This window comes from Panthera onca, chromosome A2 (assembly GCF_046562875.1).
Source record: "Panthera onca isolate mPanOnc1 chromosome A2, mPanOnc1 haplotype 2, whole genome shotgun sequence".
NCBI classification, from domain to species: domain Eukaryota; kingdom Metazoa; phylum Chordata; class Mammalia; order Carnivora; family Felidae; genus Panthera; species Panthera onca.
This window is the reverse complement of record NC_138340.1, coordinates 54,059,754-54,085,473: the sequence shown is the minus strand read 5'-3', so window position 1 is coordinate 54,085,473 and position 25,720 is coordinate 54,059,754. Positions and strand designations below refer to the sequence as shown.

General features: G+C 45.0%; 2 protein-coding genes across 10 annotated transcripts in view; one reads left to right on the top strand and one right to left on the bottom strand.

Moving 5' to 3' along the window:
* The window catches only part of CAND2 (cullin associated and neddylation dissociated 2 (putative)), a 33,271-nt gene extending 22,394 nt beyond the window's left edge, over positions 1-10,877 (bottom strand). Inside the window, exons 1-4 of the mRNA XM_060631805.3 lie at positions 10,771-10,877; positions 5,686-5,829; positions 2,951-3,105; positions 2,136-2,259 (exon numbers count right to left, since the gene is read on the bottom strand). Coding sequence (XP_060487788.1) covers positions 2,136-2,259; positions 2,951-3,105; positions 5,686-5,829; positions 10,771-10,838 — 491 coding nt within the window. The 5' untranslated portion in view covers positions 10,839-10,877. The remainder of the gene's footprint in view (positions 1-2,135; positions 2,260-2,950; positions 3,106-5,685; positions 5,830-10,770) is intronic.
* TMEM40 (transmembrane protein 40) overlaps positions 10,878-25,720 on the top strand; it is a 79,815-nt gene continuing 64,972 nt past the window's right edge. For 7 of the 9 annotated variants that reach the window (XM_060631811.3, XM_060631815.3, XM_060631814.3 and 4 more), the window contains exons 1-2: positions 10,878-11,119; positions 11,258-11,418. In XM_060631811.3, the coding sequence (XP_060487794.3) occupies positions 10,878-11,119; positions 11,258-11,418 (403 nt within the window). Of the gene's footprint in view, positions 11,120-11,257; positions 11,419-23,666; positions 23,797-25,720 lie in introns of those variants that run through there. The other 2 variants (XM_060631816.3, XM_078442736.2) reach the window with 2 other exon arrangements.

Sequence of the window (25,720 nt, the reverse complement as noted above, 5' to 3'; positions counted from 1 at the left end):
CAGTCTCTCCTACCAGGGTCCCCTTTATGCCCACCCAATACTGGACAAGTCCTGCCCATCCTTGAAGGCTGAGCTAGCAGGACCCTCTCTAGGAAGGTTCCCTACCCCCATCCAGGTTAGGGGCTCCTCCTCTGAGCTCCTAAAGACTGCTCTTTTCCTTACTGTTATTCTTACTCCCCTTAGTTTATGTGTCTGTGAGCTCCTTCCTAGGAGTGCCCCAGACTCCTCCATCTCCACATTCCCAGTACCAGTTCAGCACCTGACATTTTTCTGGGTCGTGGAGTAGGTGCTCAAGTCTTGAAGGGTGAATGAATGGTTTTAAAATGTGCAATACAATTTAAAATACAGGCCCAACAAAAATAGACACTCAGATCAATGGAACAGAACAGAGAACCCAGAAATAGACCCACAAACATATGGCCAACTAATCTTTGACAAAGCAGAAAAGAATATCCAATGGAGTAAAGACAGTCTTTTCAGCAAGTGGTACTGGGAAAACTGGACAGAGACATGAAAAATGAACCTGGACCACTTTCTTACACCATACACAAAAATAAACTCAAAACAGATGAAAGACCTAAAATGTAAGACAGGAAGCCATCAAAATCCTAGAGAAGAAAGCAGGCAAACACCTCTTTGACCTCGGCCGCAGCAACTTCTTACTCAACATGTTTCTGGAGGCAAGGGAAACAAAAGCAAAAATGAACTATTGGGACCTCATCAAAATAAAAAGCTTCTGCACAGCAAAGGAAACAATCAGCAAAACTAAAAGGCAACCAACGGAATGGGAGACGATATTTACAAACGACACATCAGATAAAGGGTTAGAATCCAAAATCTTTAAAGAACTTATCCAACTCAACACCCAAAAAACAAATGATCCAGTGAAGAAATGGGCAGAAGACAGGAATAGACACTTCTCCAAAGAAGACATCCAGATGGCCAACCGGCACATGAAAAAATGCTCAACATCTCTCATCATCAGGGAAATACAAATCAAAACCACAATGAGATACCACCTCACACCTGTCAGAATGGCTAACATTAACAACTCAGGCAACAACAGATGTTGGCGAGGATGCGGAGAAAGAGGATCCCTTTTGCACTGCTGGTGGGAATGCAAACTGGGGCCGCCACTCCGGAAAACAGTATGGGGGTTCCTCAAAAAATTAAAAGTAGAACTACCCTACGACCCAGCAACTGCACTACTAGGTATTTTTCCAAGGGATACAGGTGTGCTGTTTCAAAGGGGCATATGCACCCCCATGTTTATAGCAGCACTATCAATAATAGCCAAAGTATGGAAAGAGCCCAAATGTCCATTGATGGGTGAATGGATAAAGATGTGGTATATATAAATATATATATATACACACACATACACACAATGGAGTGTTACTCGGCAACCAAAAAGAATGAAATCTTGCCATTTGCAACTATGTGAATGGAACTAGAGGGTATTATGCTAAATGAAATTAGTCAGAGAAAGACAAATGTCATATGACTTCACTCATATGAGGACTTTAAGATACAAAACAGATGAACATAAGGGAAGGGAAGCAAAAATAATATAAAAAGAAGGAGGGGGACAAAACAGACTCTTAAATACAGAGAACAAACTGAGGGTTGCTAGAGGGGTTGTGGGTGGGAGGAGGGGCTAAATGGGTAAGGAGCATTAAGGAAGACACTTGGGGTTAGCACTGGGTGTTATACATAGGGGATGAATCACTGGAATCTACTCCTGAAATCATAATTGCACTATATGCTAACCAACTTGGATGTAAATTAAAAATAAACAAACAAAGGCTCAGCTATATCACCCCAAAGAAGAAAAAGAGAAAGAAAGGGGTGAGAGAGAGGATGAACATATACAGGCTTCAGGGCTTGGAGAGACCTGAATTCAACCCCAGGTTCTGCCATTTACTGTTACCTTGGTGCTGACAGTGACTTTGGGCAGAGACAGAGACTACAGAATTGAGACGAAGGAGTTCTCCTTCCTAGGGCTGCCAGGACAAGTAAGGGACACCAAGCACAGAGCCTGGTGTGCAGTGAGTGCCGGCTCTGTGGATTTGAGTCCCTCTCTGTCCCCTCGCCACCCTCTCCCGGTCTTCCTTGCCCAGGGTGGCCTCCTGTACCTGCTCAGCATGTCAGAGAGGATGTCCAGGGCTTCCAACTGCACAGCCACATCCTCTTGCTGGGCAATGGCACTGGTGAGCTGGCCGGTGATCTTCCGGCACACGTTGGTAGCCAGGCCAGAGCCTGCACGGAGCAAAAGCACAGCACAGTGAGGCTAGGGCTGGCCTCCACCTCTGGTCAGCCTTTGCTGTCATTATGTTCCTGAGCTCACATTCCTGAGAATCCTGCTGACCCTACGTGGTCCAAGGTTTGACCCAGAGTCTGAAAGAACTAAAGGGGGTGGCTAAGGAAGCTGAATTGATGGCTGACCTGTTGGCTGATTCACCCCATATCCAACACCTCTGCCTTCTACCTTCTAACTAAGGAGGCAGGAGAAGCTCCTTTCCTAGATGCTCTTGCTCTTAGCAGGGGCCAAGTGACCATGTTTTGGGCAGTGAGCTATAGGTAGAAGACTTCTGAGGGCTTCTGGAGAAACATGTGCTTTCCTTATAAAAAACAAAAGACACAGGCAGAGACCTCACCCTGTCCTAATTGAGCTGCTAAATGAATTGCTACAAAAGTGGAATGGCTGATCCCTCCAGAATTATGTGAGAAAAGCAACGCTGTACTTCTTCAAGCTGTCATTAGATTTTGTTACTCGCAGCTAAAGCATTCCTGACACAGAGCCATGAAGTTAAACAGAGCTGGGTCTGAATTCTCTGCCACCTACTAGCTGGCTGGTCTTAGGTAAATCCCTTCAACTCTCTGAGCCCCAGTTTCTTAACTGTAAAGTAGCACAAATGATGATAGTGCCTAATCTCTGGGGCCTGGGTACCTGTGGCTGCAGGGGGGAGCTCCGACAGGACAGTCTTGAGGCCGATGCCAGCGATGTCTCGGAGCTGCTCCTTATCTGACCGCATGTTGGCACAGAGGGCATCCACGATGGTCTCCACCTGGTACTCCTTCACTTTGCCCACCAGAGGACCCAGGCTGAGTAGGGAGAGAGGGAGGGATGGGGTCCAAAAGACCCAGGCTCAGCCTGAGTCACACTGCTCCTTAGGGTCCCCTCAGGCCCACAGGGCCACATGTGCTGAGGAAAAGGCTCCAGATCAACAGGGGACTCCCTATTTTGCCAGAAGGAGAGGCACCCTATTGCTCTGCCAACATCATTCCTGGCACCTCCCAAACCTGCACCACCTCCTGGGTTTTGCATCTCAGTGTATGGCCAAACCAGTGAACCCAGTAACCTCAGCTGGAAACCAAGGAATGCCTGAGAGCAGCAGTTCTCAAACTTGAGCGTGTATGAGAATCTACTGAAGGACTTGTTAAAACTGACTTCTGGGCCCACCCCAGATGTTCAGATTCAGAAGGTCTAGATGGGGCCTGAAAATTTACATTTCTAGTAAGTTCTCAGTAGATGCTGATACTGGTGGTCCAGGGACCACACTTCGAGAACCTCTGCCTTAGAGCATTGCTTTGCCTACTGTAGTCACAGATCAGCATCATGAGTGTCACCAGCATCACCTGGAACTTGTCAGAGACGCAGACTCTCAGGTCCTACCCTAGGGCTACTGAACCAGAATCTGCATTTCAACAAAGGCCCCAGGTGATTTGAATCCACATTGAATTTTAAAAATAGCTACACTAGACACACCAGTTCTCAGCCTTAACTGTGCATTGCCATCACCTGGGACCTTTAAAAAATTGTCACCTGGGTGCTAGCCCCAGAGAATCTGAGTTAATTGGTTTTCAGGTGTGGCCTGGACATTGGCAGGGTTTTTTTTTTTGTTTTGTCTTTTTTTTTTTTTAATTCCCTAGGTGATTCTACTGTGCCATTAAGGTTGAGAACCTCTGACCTAAATGAGTGGTTCTGAGATGTTAGTGTTCATTAGAATGCAGATTCCCAGGTGCTGCCTTCTCATCTGCCTACCTCAGCCTCCTCTCCCCACTCCTCCCCCTCCTGAATCTGAATCCCTGGGGAATACATAGCTTCAACAAGGGTCCCAGGATACTCCAATGCATACCAGTTTGCAAACCCTGGCTCTCTTGATGTTTTTCTCCATCAGTTCCTCCATCTAAGTAATCATAGGGTTCCCGTTTCCACCTCCCATAGTTCCTGATTGGGGTGCAGTGCCCTCAGGGGTGTTCTGGAAATTTATGGGGGCCTTTTTTGGTCATGGTAACTAATAAGATGTCGCTTCTGGCTTTTATTTTGGGGGTGGGGGGTGGCTGGGAAAGACAATATTGCAAAACAGAACATATTTCACATCCTGCTGGATGTGTTCTAACATCCCACTGGGCATTCGTATAGGAAAAAAAAAGCCTTTCTATAATTATCTGAGTCCAAAATCTACTTTCAATTTACATATAAACACAAAGTACTTTTTATACTATTTTAATAGACTCTAAATTTTCCAAGCATATAATTGTGTAGGTAAATTAAAGGAAGACTGTACTTGGTTTTTTGGGAAACTACCAGGAGATGTTCACCGTTTCAGAAAATCTTGTCACTAAGAGCAACGCTGCTTGTGGTATCTGAGTCCCCAGCATCCATACCTGTCTCTACCTACCAGCTGCCATGGCACCCACAATGAGCCTACATTTAGAACAGGCTTCTCATGACTTTATCACTTCAGTCAACGGGCCCAAGCATTTACATACCGAACACATGCTACTGTGTTACTGGTTCTGCTACTGGGAAACCACCATCCACCCTATCTTATCGCTACTGAATGGCCAGAGGGATACTTCCAGACGACAAACATGACCACGTCATGTTCCTGCATAAAACTCTACTGAATTCCCTCTGCTCTTAGGATCAAATTGAAATTCATTAAGATGACCCAGAATGCCTGGGCTTAGCTCACAGAGTTCGAGAGGCAATGCCCCAATTCTCATTGACCCCTGCCATTCCTCAATCCTCCACCTACACACACGTGTGCCCTGCACATACCTCATCTTGCTTTTTTAGCTCTAAAGGTACTCTCCACGGTCTCAGGACTGTAACCTCATAGTGCCAAGGGGAAAGACTTTTGGGGCCCCCTCTCCCTTCAGCTCTCACCACTCTTCTGCGTGCCAACATGACCTTCCAGCTGCCAGCACATGCATCTGTACCTCAGGGCTTTCTCTGGCTGGAGGCGTCATGGAATACATAACCCTCCATGCTACCTTGGGAACAGCCTCAACAGGACTTGACAGCTGGCGGGTGGAACACTCCACAGGGCGTCCCCTACAACTGTGTCCCAAAGGCCCCCAGTAGGGTTAAGCTCCATCTGCCCACAGCAGTATCTTGCTTGATATTTCACACCTTATTGGTTTTCTTCCTTCCCTACCTCATTTTCCTATTCTCCTACTGGAGTTTTCTGAGATCACTTCCCAAATAAACTTACACTTGAATCCTTGTCACCGGGTCGACTTCTGGGGAAATCCAGACCACGGCACTGTCCACCTCCTCTGGGGCTTCAAGAGCTGCTCAGCAACTATTCTATCAGAAGCTGCACCCCACAGAGGCAATCCCTGGGGTTCTGTCACACCTGGCCTTGTCCCATCCATACCAAGGCCAAAACTCACCACTTGACGGCTAGGTTCTGCACCTCGCCATTCTTGTCCTCCAGGAGCCTGAGCAGCATCTTTACCACCTTGCGCTCACTGTCCTCGTCCAGCTGGATGGAGTCCTTCTGCAGCTCTGACATCAGGTCACTGGTGGCCATGAACCTGGGCATGAGGGCAGAGGAGGATTACTGAGCAGCTCCAGGCCCCCAGTAATTTGGGAGGTATCTCAGCATTCCCCCAGAAGCAGACCTTGATACAAAGATTCAAGGGCAAGTAGATTATCTGCACTGTAGGCATGGTCGGGCTACAAGGAGACCCATGTGTAAGGCACCAGCTGCCACATGGTGGCAGACTATGAGTGGTACAGCACCCTGGCCAAATGCTGAGCGCTTTGAGGTTGGTGGCTCCTGCTTCTGCCATTTATGTAAATGTGAACTTGGGCATGTCACTTCACCTCTCAGAGCCCTAGTTTACCTGTCAGAAAAAAAAGGGGGGGATAAGAATAGCACCTGCCTTGCGGGGTTATATGGAAGTTAAAATGAAAGAACGTATGTGATGGACTTAGCATACAATGAGCACTCAGTAAGTAGTACTTCATTATAATGGCATGTTACATCATTCACCTCTCATTCATGGTAGAAGGTCGAACAGACACCTCTCTACCAGACAGGTGGAGTGGGGCTAGCCCTGCCCACCCCCACCTCAGAGAACCCACTCAGCCCCTGCCTTTAGACCAGTGGTTCTCAAACTCTAGCTGGCATCAGAATCACCCACAAGGCTTGTTAGACACTGCTGGGCCCCACCCCCAGGGTTTCTGGGATCAGGTCTGAGACAGGGCCCAAGAATTTTCATCTCTAACAAGTTCCTGGGGGTGGGGACCCTACCCTGAGAACTACTGCACTAGGCCATGCTGATGGGCCACAAGCACATCTTAGACACTAGTGTCAACAGCTGACCAGTCCACAGCCATGGCTCCCTGGTCCAGGGTGGGCATCAGAGCCACAGGTGGGCAGATCTGTGCAGCCTGATGCTGTGTCCCAGGGAATGAAAACTGCAGTGGGAGTCTTGAGTTGGAAGGCCATGAGCTGGGGCTGCAAGGGCATCATGGAGCACTGCTCCTGCCAGGATTAAGAAGGCAGAGCAGCCTTACACTGGCAGCCCTCGGCTGTGTCCACCTTGCAGATGTTTTTCAAAAATCTGATTTATCAGCATTTGGGAAACTGGGAAAGTTGATGTAAAAGTTGTGATTTCCAGATTCTCTTGAAAATAGAGTATTTGGATACAACTGGGCCAACATCCCCTGGTGACAATAACTGGCTGGTCAAGGCATGGCTGCCCTCATTAGGTAGGACACTCTCTCCAGTCCACCAGCTTCCCACCAGGCCCACTGCACCTGTTCACTGGCTCCCGCAGGCACTTATGAGGACAGGCTGGAGAAGGCCAGAGCGGCAAGGAGAGATGCGGCAAAGTCAGGGCCAGACGGTGGCAGCCCCAGAGAAAGCCTCCAGCTTTTGGTGACCCACCAGGCCACTCTGCCTCCTCACACCAGCCTTGCTTTTGGGCTTGAGCTTGCTCTGTTAACAAGAGCCTCCCCCACCCCTCCCAAGCCTCCTGTGGCAAAACTGATCACAGTCGGGATTCTAGCCTCATCTTTGCAGGTTCAGACCTGCTACATGATGTCACGGGGAGGCCCCCAGCGCCCTGTTACCGGGAAGGCACTGGTCTTTGTCACTGCTGTTTATTTTTAACAGCTGGGATTAACCTCAAGCTGCTGAAAGGAAGGAGGCTGGGCTGGAGGCCAGGAGGGAGTGGCAGGACTGACTGTGCCCACCTCTGGGCCTCCTCATTGCAGATGCAGCCAAGGTAAGATGAAGGAGAAGGTTTGCAGTTGAGCCAGGCCAAGGCGTGGGGTAGACACATGCATTCCTAGGTCTGCCCGGCTGAGGGGACATTCCGAGATGGCAGCCAGGGTCTCTAAGCTGCATTTCTGCTGCAGTTCATGGTGACCCAGCTCACCCTGGAAACTGAAAGAATGTGTTCCTTTGCCCAAGATGAGCCTCCTGCCCCCCCTCTTTCTTCTCTGTTGAACTCCTATTCGACTGTCAAGGGCCCAGCTCAAATGGCCCAGCCTCAGGGATGACTCCTCTGACCACCGTGCCCTATCCCCAACCCACAGTCTCTAATCATGCTTGGCTCCCCTGGATAGATTTCTGTGAGAGCACTCTGCACTCCTCATCCTTCATTACAAGCTTGGTCGCCAGCATGTCTCCTCATTAGATTGTGAACTCACAAGGGCCCATCGTGTTCATCCCTGGGACTCCAGACCCAGCAAAGAATAGTTCTGGAGAGGGCCTGGAAGGCAGGGCAAGGGCAGGAGGGAAAGGAGGGAGAGAGCCAGCCCCTGACAGCCAAGCAGTGTGTGGAAACCCGAACTAAGAAACCAACCCTTCCGAGAGATGCCTCAGCATTTCAAACACCCCCGAGTTCCTGCAAATACCCGGCTCACAGAGAAAGAAAGCCGTATTGTGTACATGGATGTGGTGGTGGCAGTGGGGGATGTAAAGCATGTAATTTGGTAGATAAGAGCTTTAGCACTGAAGTCTGGCTTCATTTATTCTAGGTGAATTTAGGCAACTGACCCCTCTCTAGAGTCTCATTTTTCCCACCTATGAAAGGGGAATATTCTTTGCTCCACTTCATAACATCCTTGGGAGGTTTCAATAGGACAACCAGCTCTTCTCATGAGGCAGATGGGAAAACCAGGCTCAGAGGGGTTGTAGGAGCTGTCCAAGGACACACAGCAAGTTGGGAGGAGTCTCCGCCCACCAGTCAGGTCTCCCGGCTCCTCAACAATTACTATTACGTTTTCAAAAAATGATTTGGGAATTCCTGCAAGACCCCCCAGTTTATCCATCTGGCTGCTGGAGTCTGAGTGGGAACTGAGCAGCCTCCTGCCCAAAGAGGGACAACATGGATCAAAGGTTTCCTTCACCCTGCCTGGGACTCCCACTTGCTGTCGCCACCTGCCTCCAGAAGCCAGAGGACACAGTTTCAGTTTCATTCCAGAGAAATCCTAGAGGCAACTCAGCTGAAATACTCTGCCACATGGGCACCTGGACAGTTGGTCAGCAGGACCCAGCCTTCCTGGTATTCGGACTTTAAAAATAGACACCATCCTCATATGCTTGGGTGGTTTTAAGTGTTCTCAGGCAGAGCAGACTGAAAGGGCTTCTCTGGCTCTAGATGGCAGGGCCAACTCCCTCTCTTGGAGACTGGACCTGGGGCCCAAGAGACAGTGGTGCAAAACCCCTCGGCCACTAGCCGACTATGCGACCTTGGGCAAGTCACTTCACCTCGCCAAGCCTCTGAAGAACAGGAAAGACAATCATACCACCCAGGCAGAGGGGTGGACTGACTGAGACTGCACTGGACAGCACAGCAGGGAGCCTGGGATCCAGAAAACATTCACTGAGCACCTTCTGTGTACCTCGAACAGACTCTGGGATGCAAAAAGGAAACACACAGGCCTGGAGCAGGGGCTAGAAGTGATGCAGTAGAAACATGGGGCGGGGAAGGCGCTGTGGGAGCCCAGGAGAGGTGCCCAACCCTGCCTGGGTGTCAGGAGGCATCCCAAAGAGGTGACAAAAGAGTAGGGGTGAGCCAGGTGAAAGGAGGAAAGAAAGGGGGTGGGGTTTACAAGTAAAGAGTGGGCAGAGGGCATGGCAGGTTTCTCATGTGCATAAGTAACGATTTATTAAGCACTTACCTGGTGCCAGCCACTAATCTAGGCATTGCACATGTTATTAACTCTTTTCATACACACACCAACCCTCTGAGGTGGGTTCTATTATCATCCCACCTTATAGAAACAGAAATTGAGGCTCAGAAGTCCACAGTCACACAGCCAGTAAGTGGCTGGGGCCAGGCTCTGAATCCAGCACTGTGTTCTAAAGCTCTACTCAGAGGCACTTGAGGGGTGCTGAGGATTGGGTGTCAGGAGAGGGCAGGAGCCAGACCAGGAGAACAGGGCCTCAATCTCCTCACCTGTCAGAGGGCTGGAATCAGATGGCCTTGCTGAGATCTCAGTTTCTGGCTTAAGACTGACCTGGATTTGGACCCCACGTCCTCCACTTCATAGCTCTGTGACTGCGACTAGCCCCTTCATGACTCTGAGCCTCCATTTCCCTATCTGTAAACTGGGGATAAACTGACAGAATGTTCAATAAGTGGGTTATGTTGGTCTCTGTGGGCTCCTTTTAGCTCCCAGGGTCCAGAACTGGCTGTGTGACCAGGGCCAATCCCTTTGGCCTCCAGGGGCCTCAGTTTCCCCCTGAGGATGAGGGGGTTGGACGAGAGGTTTCCTCCTTTCTTTCCAGCTCTGTTCCTGTGTGGCTCAGAGATGTCTGGCGAAAGGGGAACAATGATAAGGGGAGTGGCACCCAAACCCTAAAAGCCCCCACCCCAACCATCACCTACCAGTGCCTGCAAAGCCACTCAGCCCAGCCCCTTCCTTAGGGCTGTGTCAGAGCAAGCCTGGGAGGGGAGGGGAGGAGAGAAGATGCCCTGATGAAGTGCAGGGAGGAGGCCTGGGATGACTCTGAAGAGAAGAGGGCGGTGCTGAGGGTATCCATGGAAAAGTCAGTCCCCGGTCGTGGGCCCGACAAGGGACTGAGTTCCAGTGCCGGGAAGAAGAGGCAGGCGCTGGGATGCCCAAGGAGGGGCTGAGGGCTTCACCGTGGGTTGAAGCGGGGGGCCTGGGCGCATCAGCCACGGGGAGAGATGAGGGCTGGGCAGAGAAGGAGAGGAGGCAGAGGAAAGGTGCAGAGGGGCGGAGCCGGGGCTCCGCCGACCAGGGGACAGTGGCAGGGGTCGAAGCGCGCACGGTGGGAGATGAAGCTGGGACTGTAGAAAGGGCAGGGCAGCGACGCGGGAAACAGGGAAGCCGGGGAGGCGGATGCGGGGGTCAGGGGAGGGGTGGAGCTTTACGTGGGGAGAGGGACAGGGGCTGCACGCTCGTGGGGGATGGGCCGGCGCGACCAGAGGCGAAGAAGGCCCGGGTTTCAGTGGAAGGCGGAGAGACTGGGGCCGGGCAGCGGGACGCACCTGAAGTCCTTGTCGCTGGACGTCATCTTCTCCAGGAGACTGGAAATGTGGAAGGCGGCGGTGCTCATGGTGTCTGCACGCCGCGGGGCCGGCCGGCGGGAGGGAATATGGCGGCGCGGGCGCCCCCTCCCCCGCCTCGCGGCGCGGGCTGCGCTCACCGGACAGAAATAGCAGCCCCCGCCCCGCCCTGGTGGCGCTGCGCTCGCGCCTGGGCCGGGGCCGCCGCGGCAGGCGGAAAGGGGCCTGCGGGAGGCTCTATGGTCTGCTCCGGGACACCAGCCACTGCTCTGTGCGTGGCCCAGACCGACTTGCACACCTCCAGAGATGGGGAGCTCACCACCTTTCACCGGTAAACGCCTCCTGATTCCTATGGGTCCCGACTCTGGTTGCGTGGCACTCGCGTGGGATCAGAGAGTCTCAGGTTCAGATCCCAATTCTCCTGGCCAAATTACTTCACGTCTATGAGCCTCAGCTTTTTCATCTGTAGGCATTCAAGCAACAAGAGCTGCTATTGTGGGTCAAACCAACCAAAGCACTTCCACCCCCACCCTACTCCTCATGTGACCTGCCTCAGAATCAGGCAGGAGCTGAAGAGTGTACCTAGTCACCAGGTCCCTTGCGTGCTATCTCCAATCTTCAGGTCACAGGGTCAGTTTCTTCATTTTATAGAGATGCAGCTGAGACCCAGAGAAGCGTAGAGACTTACTAAGTGTGGAACAGCCAATGGATCTGAGATGAAATCTGGACAGACCCTAAATCTTTCAATGCCTTGCGCAACAATCCTTCAATGAAGCTGCCCACACCTTCTTCAGTTAGGTACAAGCCCAGGGTTGGAGGATATGTAGGAGTAGGAGAGAGCCCTGTGCCTTTTTAAACAGCCAAGAGGCTGCTGGCTCTCAAGAAAGGGAGGCTCAACTGAGCACCTCGGTGGCTCAGTTGGTTGGGCATCCGAATTTGGCTCTGGTCATGATCTCTGCGTTTGTGGGTTTGAGGGCCCCGTAGGCCCCTTGGGGCTCTGCATCTGGAGGTGCAGAGCCTGCCTGGGATTCTCTCTCTCTCTCTCTCTCTCTCACCCTCTCTCTGTTCCTCACGCATTTATGCTCTCTTGCTCTCAAAATAAATAAGTAAACTTAAAAAAAAAAAGAAAGAAAGAAAAGGAGTAGCATGTGCTTCAGAGCAAAACAACACTGCATTCAAATTCCTGCTAGGTTGCTTCCTGGCTGTGTGGCCTTGGGATAAAAACACAACTTCTCTGACCTATGTTTTTCTCCCTCATAAGATAAGGATTAAAAATATCTTTTTTAATAGAGATATTAAAAAGATATTTGGGGGCAGCTGGGTGGCTCTGTCAGTTGAGCCCCTGGCTCTTGATCTCGGCTCGGGTTGTGATCTCCATTGTTCATGGGAGTGAGCCTGTTAGGCTCTACACTGACAGCCTTGGGATTCTCTCTCTCCCTCTCTCCCTGCACCTTCCCTGCTTCCCCCTTCCCCTCTTTCTCTCTCAAAATAAATTATATATATATATACATACATATATATATATATGTATGTATATATATATGTGTATATATGTATGTATGTATATATGTATGTATATATATATGTATGTGTGTATGTATACATATATATATATATATACATACTTTTTTTTTTTTTTTTTAAGAAAGTGCAAACAGTGGAGAGGAGGGGCAGAGGGAGAATCTCAAACAGGCTCCACATTCATTGTGGAGCCCAAGGTGGAGGTTGATCCCACAACCCTGGGATCATGAACCAAGCTGAAATCAAGAATCTGATGCTCAATCGACTGAACCACCCAGGTGCCCCCAAAATATCTTTATTTTATTATATGCTCATTGGGTAGCTGGTTTCTAGGACAGTGCTGTCTAGAGCAGAACTTTCTGGAATGTTGGAAATTTTCTTTGTCTGCACTATCCACTATGGTAGCTATTAGCCACAGGTGGCTATTGAGCACTTGAAATCTCACTAGTGTAACTAAAGAACTGAATTCTTAATACTATTTACTTTTAATGAATTTAAATTTATTTTTTATTTTTTTTAATGTTTATTTATTTTTTTTTATTTATTTTTTTTTAACGTTTATTTATTTTTGAGACAGAGAGAGATAGAGCATGAACAGGGGAGGGGCAGAGAGAGAGGGAGACACAGAATCGGAAGCAGGCTCCAGGCTCTGAGCCATCAGCCCAGAGCCGGACGCGGGGCTCGAACTCACGGACCGTGAGATCATGACCTGAGCTGAAGTCGGACGCTTAACCGACTGAGCCACCCAGGCGCCCCTTTAATGTTTATTTTTGAGAGACAGAGAGAGACAGAGTGCAAGCGGGGGAGGGGCAGAGAGAGGGAGACACAGAATCCAAGCAGGGTCCAGGCCCTGAGCTGCCAGCACAGAGCCCAACACGGGACTCGAACTCATGAACCATGAGATCATGACCTGAGCCAAAGTCAGACGCTTAACTGACTGAGCCACCCACGTGCCCCTGAATTTAAATTTAGCTACCTGTGGCTAGTGGCTACCATAGGGGCAAATGCAGTTCTAGACAGTAGGAACATAGCAGGGGACTAGACACACAGCTCCTGACCCTTGAAGACCTTATATTCTAATGGAGGATATGAGTATTAAAAAAGTAAGTGATCACATCAGGAAAATAAGATCTATACAGAAAATAGGGGCTCCTGGCTGGTTCATTCGGTAGAATGTGTAACTCCTGATCTCAGGATTGTGAGTTTGAGTCCCACTTTGGGTGTAGAGATTGCTTTTAAAAAATCTTAAAAAAAAAATAAAAAGAAAAGACAAAGGGGTGAGAGAATAGAGATGTATGGAGGGGCAACTTTAGCTAAGGTGGTTGGAGAAGACCTTTTTGAGGAAGAGATATTTGGGTTAAGACCTAAACAGATGGGAAGGAGACAGCTGGGCAAAGATGTGAGGGAAGAGCTTATCAGACAGAGGGAACAGTAAGGACAAAGGTTCTGAGGCAGGAATGAGCCGGATGTATTTAAGAAAAGGCAATGACTGGGGTGCCTGGGTGGCTTAGTTGGTTGAGCATTCGATTTTGTCTCGGGTCAAGGTCTTGTGGTTCATGGATTCGAGCCCTGCATCGGGCTCTCTGCTGTCAGCACAGAACCTACTTTGGACCCTCTGTCCCTCTCTCTCTGCCCCTCCCCCGCTCACATGTGCTCTTTTTCTTTCTCTCAAAAATAAACATTGAGAAAGAAAGAAAGAAAGAAAGAAAGAAAGAAAGAAAGAAAGAAAGAAAAGGTAATGGCTGGAATGTGCTCACTCCCCTACTGGATGAGGAGAGGTCAGAGAGGTACCTGGTTAGGGGCCAGATCATTCACAGCCTTTCAGGCCAAGGTGAGAAGGTGGGTTTTATGTTGGAGCACTAGGGAGCCACTGGAAGGTATTAAGCAAGGAGATGAGGTGACTGGTTTATTTTTTTAAAAAGCTCTCTCTGGCTGCTAAGCAGTTGTGCAGTCATGATTAATAGTGGTCTGCATCAGAGGAGCGGTGGTGAAGGTGGGAACAAACGGACAGATCCTGAATGTATTATAGAAACGGAATGTAGCAGCTTTGCTGAAGGATTGGATGTGGACATGAGAGGGAGAAGAAATTATAGGCGTTTAGCTGGAGCAGCTGAGAAGAGAGTGATGCTTTTTATGAGGATGAGGGAATCAAGGGAAGGAACCCTTTGCAAGGAAGGAGGACTTAAGATCTTTGCATTGACCTGTTGTCTTGGAGATGCCCACAAGGCATCCAAGGAAAGATGTCATATTGACAATTGGATACACCATTTGCATGGGGGGAGAGCACTGGGTCAGAGTTAGAGATCAAGGGAAGGTCTTCACACAGAGATGGTGTTCAAAGTGATAGGTGTGTACAAGGATGGACAACACTAAGTGTTACCAAGGATGTGCAATAAATAGAACTCTCATATGGTGCTGGTAGGTGCTTTAAATTGATGCAGCTACAATGGAACACTGCTTGGTGATATTTATAAAAGCTAATAAGCATGTATCTACCTTGACATACCCACACAAGAGCGGGGTTCAAACTCACAAACTGCGAGATCATGACCTGAGCTGAAGTCCAACACTTAACCAACTGAGCCACCCAGTCACCCCCCAAATTCCCACTTTAAATAGTTGATTTCTCAATTTCTTCTAGGAAATCTGTTCTTTTTTGCTTACTATATTTTTATATTATTACTAGGTGTGTACACATTTAAAATTATTATACATCATGGGGAAGTATTCCTTTTATCCTTTGTACTGATAATCTTTTTCCAAAATCATGCTTTTTGCCCTAAAGCCTATTTTGTCTGTGATAAATATAGTGATGCCTGTTTTATCTTGGTTAGAGTTATTTGACCTTTTTTTCTTCATGCTTTTCTTTTAAATCTTTCTGGAGGCTAATGTTTTGGGTATATCCCCTACAAACATTTTGAATTAATTTTAAACCTACCAAAAAGTCGTATATAAAGAAGAAAATAATAAAGGTCAGAACAGAAATAAGTGAAATAGAGAATAAAAAAGACAATAGAAAGGATCAATGAAGGGTGCCTGGGTGGCTCAGTGGGTTAAGTGTCTGACTTCAGCTCAGGTCAGGATCTCACAGTGAGTTCAAGCCCCGTGTTGGGCTCTGTGCTGACAGTGTGGAGCCTGAGAGACCTCTTCCGGTTCGGTGTCTCCTACTCTCTCTGCCCCTCCCCCACTCATGCCTTTACTCTCTCTCTCAGAAAGAAACATTAAAAAAAATTTTTTTTTAAAGAAAGGATCAATGAAACCATTGATCTCTCTGATTGTTTTCTCTGAGGAGCTAAACAAAATTGACAAACTTTTAGCCAGAACAACCAAGAAAAAAAGAAGACTCAAATAAATAAAATCAGAAATGAAAGAGGAGATGTTACAACAGATACCACAGAAATACAAAGGATCATAAAAGAATGCCAACAAATTGGACAACCTAGAATAAATGGATAAATTCCTAGAAACACGCACCCTTCCAAGACAATCATGAAAAAATAGAATCTCTGAACACACCAATTACTAGTAAGGAGATTGAATCGGTAATCAAAAACCTCCCAAAAAACAGATGTCCAGGATCAGATCCTTCACTGGTGAATTCTACCAAACGTTTGAAGAATTAATACCAATCCTCAAACTCTTCCAAAAAATAGAAGAGGCGCCCTCCCCAAAAGTTACAAAATAGTATGGAGTTTCCATGTATCCTCTCATCTTCCCTTAATGTTAGACCTTACATCACCATGTTACAACGATCAGAATGAGGAAATTAGTATTGGTACAACACTATTAACCAAACCTTACATGGATTTCACTAATTTATCCAGGAGTGTTCTTTTCTAGTTCCAGGATCCAATCCAGGTTCCCACATGACATTTAGCTGTCATCTCTCTTTAGTGTCCTCCAACAGGTGACTGTTCCTCTTTCTCTTGTTTTTCATGACGTTCACCCTCCGGAAGAGAATTGGTCAGTTATTTTATGGAATGTCCCTCAATTTGGGTTTGTCTAAGGTTTTCTCATGATTAAATTGATGTTATGCATTTTGGGGGCAGGGATACAACAGATGTAGTGTTATGTGTGCTCTTTTCGGTTCATCTTATCAGGGGCTTCATTATGTCCATATGTGTTATGATTGGTGATGTTAACCCTGATCATCTGGCTAAGCTGTGATCATTAAACTGGGTTTTACCACTATAAAGTTGCTCTGTTTCTCTCTTATTGTTGTTGTTTTTTAATTTTTATTTATTTATTTTGAGATAAAGAGAGCGAGCGTGAGCTGGGGGAGAGGCAGAGAAAGAAAGGGAGAGAGAGAGAGAGAGAGAAAGAGAGAGAGAGAGAATCCCAGGCAGGCTCTGTGCTGTCAGCTCATAGCAGGACACAGGGCTCAATTTCACAAATCATTAAATCAGGACCTGAGCCGAAATCAAGTGTCTGAGGTTTAACCAACTGAGCAACCCAGGTGCCCCACTCTGTTTCTCTTTGTAATTAATAAGTTTATAATTTTGTAAATTTACATTTAAATTTTTATAAATCTTAATAAATTAGAAAATTTTGCACATTGTACTTAATAAATATCTTGGAGGATATCATTTGACACTATGCAAATATCCTGTTTCTTTGCACACTTTCACCCACTAATTTTAGTATCCACTGGTGGATCTTTCTGTTACTATTATTGCTGCCAAATGGCAGTTTTCTATTTCTCTTTCCTTCAACATTTATTAATTGAAATTCTTCTGAAAGGAAGAGATTTTTCCTTCATTTATTTTTTTCCAGTTATTTATTCATATCCATGGTCAAATGTAAATTCATTTTATATTTTGGGTTATAATCTAGTACTATTATTATTTATTTTGTTGCTCAAATTTTTCTAGGTCTTCCCATTGGGAGCTCCTTCAGATCAGCTCCTATGTTCTTTTTATTTTTTTTTATTTTATTTTTATTTTTATTTTTAAAAATTTTTTCTTAACGTTTATTTATTTTTGAGACAGAGAGAGACAGAGCATGAACGGGGGAGGGTCAGAGAGAGGGAGACACAGAATCTGAAACAGGCTCCAGGCTCTGAGCTGTCAGCACAGAGCCCGATGCAGGGCTCGAACTCACGGACCGCGAGATCATGACCTGAGCTGAAGTCGGCCGCTCAACCAACTGAGCCACCCAGGCGCCCCTATTTTTTTTATTTTTTAATTTACATCCAAGTTAGGTAGCATATAGTGCAACAATGATTTCAGGAGTAGATTCTTTAATTCCCCTTACCCATTTAGCCCACCCCCCTTCCTACAACCCCTCCAGTAACCTTCTATTTGTTTTCCATATTTAGGAGCCTCTTATGTTTGGTCCCCCTCCCTGTTTTTATGTTACTTTTGCTTCCCTTCCCTTATGTTCATCTGTTTTGTATCTTAAAGTCCTCATATGAGTGAAGTCATATGATATTTGTCTTTCTCTAATTTCGCTTGGCATAATACCCTCCAGTTCTATCCACGTAGTTACAAATGGCAAGATTTCATTCTTTTTGATTGCTGAGTGATACTCCATTGTGTATATACCACGTCTTCTTTATCCATTCATCCATCGATGGACATTTGGGCTCTTTCCATACTTTGGCTATTATTGATAGTGCTGCTATAAACATGGGGGTGCATGTGCCCCTTTGAAACAGCACACCTGTATCCCTTGGAAAAATACCTGGTAGTGCAGTTGCTGGGTCGTAGGGTAGTTCTACTTTTAATTTTTTGAGGAACCCCCCATACTGTTTTCCAGAGTGGCTGCCCCAGTTTGCATTCCCACCAGCAGTGCAAAAGAGATCCTCTTTCTCTGCATCCTTGCCAACATCTGTTGTTGCCTGAGTTGTTAACGTTAGCCATTCTTACAGGTGTGAGGTGGTATCTCATTGTGGTTTTGATTTGTATTTCCCTGATGATGAGTGGTGTTGAGCATTTTTTCATGTGCCGATTGGCCATCTGGTTGTCTTCTTTGGAGAAGTGTCTATTCATGTCTTTTGCCCATTTCTTCACTGGATCATTTGTTTTATGGGTGTTGAGCTTGATAAATTCTTTATAGATTTTGGATACTAACCCTTTATCTGATGTGTTGTTTGCAAATACTTCTCCCATTACGTCGGTTGCCTTTTAGTTTTGCTGATTGTTTCCTTTGCTGTGCAGAAGCTTTTTATTCTGATGAGGTCCCAATAGTTCATTTTTGCTTTTGTTTCCCTTGCCTCTGGAAACGTGTTGAATAGGAAGTTGCTGAGGCTGAGGTCAAAGAGGTGTTTTCCTGCTTTCTCCTCGAGGATTTTGGTGGCTGCCTATCTTACATTTAGGTGTTTCACCATTTAGAGTTTATTTTTGTGTATGGTGTAAGAAAGTGGTCCAGGTTCATTCTTCTGCATGTCGCTGTCCAGTTTTCCCAGCACCATTTGCAGAAGAGACTGTCTTTATTCCATTTGATATTTTTTCCTGCTTTGTCAACGATTAGTTGGCCATATGTTTGTGGGTCTGTTTCTGGGTTCTCGATTCTGTTCCATTGATCTGAGTGTCTGTTTTTGTGCCAGTACCATACTGTCTTGATGATTATAGCTTGGTAATATAGCTTGAAGTCCAGGATTGTGATGCCTCCTGCTTTGGTTTTCTTTTTCAAGATTGCTTGGGCTATTCAGGGTCTTTTCGGTTCCATACAAATTTTAGGATTGTTTGTTCTAGCTCTGTGAAGAATGCTGGTGTTATTTTGGTAGGGATTGCATTGAATGTGTAGATTGCTTTGGGTAGTATTGGCATTTTAACAATATTTGTTCTTCGTATCCAGGAGCATGGAATATTTTTCCTTTTGTGTGTGTGTGTGCCGTCTTCAATTTCTTTCATAAGCTTTCTATAGTTTTCAGTGTATAGATTTTTCACCTCATTGGTTAGATTTATTCCTAGGTATTTGCAATTGTAAATGGGATTGATTCCTTGATTTCTCCTTCTGTTGCTTCATTGTTGGTGTATAGGAATGCAATTGATTTCTGTGCATTGATTTTATATCCTGCCACTTTGCTGAATTCATGGATCAGTTCTAGCAGTTTTTTTTTTTTTTTTTTTTTTGTGGAATCTTTTGGGTTTTCCCAATGATACACATATAGCGTATCATGCCATCTGTGAAGAGTGAAAGTTTGACCTCCTCCTGGCCGATTTGGATGCCTTTTATTCCTTTGTGTTGTCTGATTGCTGAGGCTGAGACTTCCAGTACTATGTTGAATAACAGTGGCGAGAGTGGACATCCCTGTCATGTTCCTGACCTTGGGGGAAAAGCTCTGTTTTTCCCCAAAGAGGACGATATCAGCATTGGGTCTTTCATATATGGCTTTTATAATCTCGAGGTATGATCCTTCTATCCCTACTTTCTTGAGGGTTTTTATTAAGAAAGGATGCGGTATTTTGTCAAATGTTTTCTCTGCATCTATTGAGAAGATCATGTGGTTCTTGTCCTTTCTTTTATTGATGTGATGAATCACAGTGATTGTTTTGCAGATATTGAACCAGCCCTGCATCCCAGGTATAAATCCCACTTGATCATGGTGAATAATTTTTTTAATGTATGGTTGGATCCAGTTGGCTAATATCTTGTTGAGAATTTTTGCATCCATGTTCAGCAGTGAAATTGGTCTATAGTTCTCCTTTTTAGTGGGGTCTTTGCCTGGTTTTGGAATCAAGGTAACTCTTCATAGAAAGAGTTTGGAAGTTTTCCTTCCATTTCTATTTTTTGGAACAGTTTCAAGAGAATAGGTGTTAACTCTTCCTTAAATGTTTGGTAGAATCCTCCTGGAAAGCCATCTGGCCCTGGGCTCTTTTTTGGGGGGAGATTTTTTATTAGCAATTTGATTTCATTACTCGTTATGGGTCTGTTCAAATTTTCTGTTTCTTCCTGTTTCAGTTTTGGTAGTTTATATGTTTCTAGGAATTTGTCCATTTATTCCAGATTGACCATTTTATTGGTGTATAATTGCTCATAATATGTTCTTACTGCTGTTTTTATTTCTGCTGTGTTGGTTCTGATCTCTCCTCTTTCATTCTTGATTTTATTTATTTGGGTCCTTTCCTTTTTCTTCTTGATCAAACTGGCTAGTGGTTTATCAATTTTGTTAATTCTTTCAGAGAACCAGCTTTTGGTTTCATTGATGTGTTCTGTTTTTTTCGATTTCGATAGCATTGATTTCTGCTCTAATCTTTATTATTTCCCATCTTATGCTGGTTTGGGGTTTTATTTGCTGTTCTTTTTCCAGCTTGTTAAGGTGTAAGGTTAGGTAGTGTATCTGAGACCTTTCTTGCTTCTTTAGGAAGGCCTGGATTGCTATATACTTTCCTTTTATGACTGCCTTTGCTGCGTCCCAGAGGTTTTGGGTTGTGGTGTTATCATTTTCATTGGCTTCCATGTACTTTTTAATTTCCTCTTTAACTTCTTGGTTAGCCCATTCTTTCTTTAGTAGGATGTTCTTTAATCTCCAGGTATTTGTTACCTTTCCACATTTTTTCTTGTGATTGATTTCAAGTTTCATAGCGTTGTGATCTGAAAATACCCACGGTATGATCTTGATCTCTTTGTACTTGTTGAGGGCTGATTTGTGTCCTAGTATGTGATCTGTTCTGGAGAACATTCCATGTGCACTGGAGAAGAATATATGTTCTGCTGCTTTAGAATGAAATGTTCCGAATATATCTGTTAAGACTATCTGGGCCTGTGTCATTCAAAACCATTGTTTCCTTGTTTATTTTCTGTTTAGATTATCTGTTCGTTGCTGTAGTTGGGGTGTCGAAGTCCCCTACTATTATGGTATTATTATCAATGAGTTTATGTTTGTGATTAATTGATTTATATATTTGGGTGTTTCACATTTGGAGCATAACTATTTATAATTGTTAGGTCTTCTTGATGGATAGACCCATTAATTATGATATAATGCCCTTCTTCATCTCTTGTTACAGTCTTTATTTTAAAGTCTAGATTGTCTGATATAAGTATGGCTACTCCAGCTTTCTTTTGTTGACCATTAGCATGATAGATGGTTCTCCATCCCTTTACTTTCAATCTGAAGGTGGCTTTAGGTCTAAAGTGGGTCTCTTTTAAACAGCATGTAGATGGATTTTGTTTTCTTATCCATTCTGTTACCCTATGTCTTTTGACTGGAGCATTTTGTCCATTGACATTTAGAATGAGTACTGAAAGATATGAATTTATTGCCATTATGTTTCTTGTAGAGTTGGAGTTTCTGGTGGTGTTCGCTGGTCCTTTCTAGTCTTTGTTGCTTTTGGTCTTTTTTTTTTTTTCGTCTTTTCTCCCCTCAGAAAGCCCACCTTAAAATTTCTTGCGGGGCTGGTTTAGTGGTCACAAACTCCTTTAATTTTTGTTTTTCTGGAAAACTTTTAAACTCTCCTTCTATTTTGAGTGACAGCCTTTCTGGATAAAGAATTCTTGGCTGCATATTTTTCTGATTCAGTACATTGAATATATCCTGCCACTCCTTTCTGGCCTGCCAAGTTTCTGTGGGTAGGTCTGCTGCAAGCCTCATCTGTCTTCCCTTGTCAGTTAAGGACTTTTTTCCCTTACTGCTTTCATGATTCTTTCCTTGCCTGAGTATTTTGTGAATTTGACTTTGATATGCCTTGTTGATGGTTGATTTTTGTTGAATCTAATGGGAGTCCTCCATGCTTTGTGGATTTTTATGTCTGTGTCTTTCCCCAGGTTAAGAAAGTTTTCTGCTATGATTTGCTCACATACCCCTTCTACCCCTTTTTCTCTCTCTTCATCTTCTGGAACCCCTATGATTCTGATGTTCCTTTTTAATAAGTCACGGATTTCTATATTTCTTAAATCGTGCTCTTTTGCCTTAGTCTCCCTCTTTTTTTCTGCTTCATTATTCTCCATAAGTTTGTCCTCTGTATCACTGATTCACTTCTCTACTTCATCCATCCTTGCTGCCGTGGCATCCATTTGAGATTGCAGCTCGGTTATAACATTTTTTATTTCATCCTGATTAGCTTTTACTTCTTTTATCTCTGCATAAAGGGATTCTAATCTATTTTTGACCCCAGCTAGTATTCTTATTATAATGATTCTAAATTCTGGTTCAGACTTCTTGCATGTATCTCTGTTGATTAAGTCCCTGGCTGTAGTTTCCTCCTGCTCTTTCTTTTGGAGTGAATTCCTTCATTTTGTCATTTTGAAGGAAGAAAAGGAATTAACAAGGTAAAAAAAATTAAAATAAAAAAACTAACAACACACACACACACACACACACACAAATCAAATAAATGATGCTAGATCCTAGGTGTGTTTTGGTCTGGGTGTAGAAAGGAGCTTGATAGATTAGAGGAAAAAAGGGGAAAAAAGACAAATAAAAAAAAGAGAGAGAGAAAAGGAAAATGTTTGAAAAATTTTAAAATGAATACAATGAAATAGAATAAAATTAAATGATTTTGAAAATAATTTGAAAATAGAATTTGAAAAATTTACAAAAAAGTAAAAAATGTAGTAGAAAAAAATTAAAGAAAAATATTTTTAATAAAAATTGAAAATAAAAATAAATTTTTTCTCTTTCTGTATTCAAGAAAAAGAGAAGAAACAAAAAGAAAACAAAAGAAAATTGAATAGACAGACAAGCGAACAGACTGAAATATGATTGAAATTACATTGTTTTCCCCTAGAAGTCAAACTATGAAGCACTTTATAGTCCGGAAACTAAGCAGGTGGAGAGACTTGTGGTATTTGTGAAGAGTGAGGTTGGCCCAGTTCCGCAGGACTTAGTGTAACAGCTCCGCTCTCCACTAGATGGCGCTGCTTAGCTTACTGGGGTGGATTGTTGTGGTGTTTGTAGGTGTGTTTGTGGATGTGCGGAAGGGGTGAAAATGGCATCCCCGGCTATTCAGTCTCTAGCATCGGAACTCTGCTCTCCCTGATTAGCAATTGTGCACCCATCCTTCGTCTCTGGCTTCCGTTCACTCCCCACTTTTACACTGTCCTTGACCAAGCTGTCAGGTTGCCAGGTAGCACCTCCCTCCTGAGTTTTATCTCAGATACGGCTGTGTTTCCCAACCCCTCACTTCAGAGAGACTGCAGCTTTGACCTGCTGAGACCCTCTGCAGAAGGGTCTCACCAAGCAATGGCCAGGTGCCAGTTGCACCCAGGAATGTTCGTGGGACCGTGCTGCTACCTATTCCCAGAGACTGCAGCTGGGTGCCAGCCTGCCCCAGAAAAAGTTCACATGATCAGGTAGCAGCAGCATTTCAGGGATTATGGAAAACCACAACACACATCTGGCGCCAGGCATCAGCCTTGACGACCTTGTTCCAACACCGACGAATGTGGTTGTACTCCGGGGTCTCCTGGCACCTTTGCCTGTTGGGGGGCGCACTGCCTCTACCTAATGTCCTCCCAGCAGGGAAACTGCCTCTGCCGTGTGGCCCCCCCAGACTTCACTCTGCTCCTGAGGATTTGCCTTTCCCACCAGAGCACCACCAGGTATAAAGCTGCGGAGTTTCAGACTCTGCACTCCCTCTGTTTATAGAGTCTTAATGGAATTTAAACCCTCTCCTTTCTCATTTCTCCATTTTTAGTTCAGCCCCTGCAGTCCCTGCAGCTGTTTCTACTTTTCCACTTTCTCTCCAGCTGCTTTTAGGGGGGTGCTTTTCCTGTACTTCCCCCCGCCCCATATCCGTCCACTCTCCACAAGCAAAAACAGCTCCCTGCCCTCTGTGGCTTCTCTCTCCCCCAGTTCACCTTTTTGCGCCACCAACCTGCTGAGTTCTGTGGTTCAGGTTGTACAGGTTGTTGTGTTAATCCTCAAATCAGTTTTCTAGGTGTGCAGGATGGTTTAGTGTTGATTTGGCTATATTTCATGGATGCAAGATGCAAAAAAAACTTCCATGCTGTTCTGCCATCTTGGCTCCTCCCCTACCAATAAATTATTAATTAAACATCATACTGTACTCAGATCTTCTTAGTTTTTAACCTGATGTCTTTTTTTTTTTTTTTTTCTGCTCTAGGATACCACATGCATGGTTCCTTAGGCTTCTCTTGGTTATGACAGTTTCTCAGATTTTCCTTATTTTGGATGACCTTGACAGTTTTAAGGAGTACTATTTGGGTATATTGTAGAATGACCTTCAACTGAGATGTGTCTGATGTTTTTGGTGGTTAGATTGGGGTAATCTGTTTTTGGGAGGAAGAGCACAGAGGTAAAGCACCATTCTCATCACATCACATCAACTATCAATACTCCATACTATCAATGTGAATTATCTCCATTAATGTTGACCTTGATCACCTGTCTTGAGATAGTGTTTCACAAGCTTCTCCACTGTAAAGTGACTCTTTTTTCCCCTCCCTTTCCACTTTCCATCTGTGCTCTTTGGAAGAAAGTCACTAAGCACAACCTACATTTTAGGGGTGAGGGGGTGTTATGCTTCTTGAGGGCAGAATATCTGCATATACTACTTTAAATTCTTTTGTGCTAGATATTTGTTTGTTCTCTCCCATTTATGTATGTACTCAATCATTTTATTTATATCATTGTGGACCCGTGGATATTTATTTTATACTTTGGGTTATAATGTGGTACTACTTTAATTTTTTTGCTCAAATTATTTCAGCTTTGGCCATTGGGAGCAGTTTCAGTTGGTTCTTGTATCCTTTTGACATACCTTGATCAGTGTGTGTGTGTGTGTGTGTGTGTGTGTGTGTGCGCGCGCACGTGTGTGCGTGTTTGAGCACTTCCTTATTTTCTGGTACTACAAGGTGCTTCAGACTCATCCTGTTTATTTCCTGACCCAGTCCAATGTCAGCCATTTCTCTAAAGAGTCCTGATTTCTTTTATTGGAGAATGGTATTAGAAATGAAGATTCGGGTGCTGGATGTACTTTTTGCTACTGGGGTGTCATTGGTTGTAGGCCCTCTCAGCTGACAGAGCAAGGAGCAGCAAGGACCTACTCATCGAAATACCTATAAAATTTATTTATGTAACCATTTCTATCTCTGTTAAGCTAAACATGAGTTTGTGCTAATGTCCAACTGTTTTTTTTCAACTCTTTTTTTAATATTTATTTATTTATTTGAGAGAGAAACAGAGAGAGAGTGGGGGGTGGGGAGAGAGGGAGAGAGAATCCCAAGCAGGCTCCACATCGTCAGCACAGAGCCCAATGCAGGGCTCAATCTCATGAACCATGAGATCATAACCTGAGCCAAAATTAAGAGTCAGGTGCTTAACCATCTGTGCCACCCAGGTACCCCATTATTTCCAATTCTTATCCATTACCTCATGGATTATTCTAGCCTCCTTCTTTTATTTTTTAAAAATGTTTATTTGTTTTTGAGAGAGAGAGAGAGCAAGCAGGGGAGAGGCAGAGAAAGAGAGAAGGAGACAGAATCCCAAGCAGGCTCCACGCTA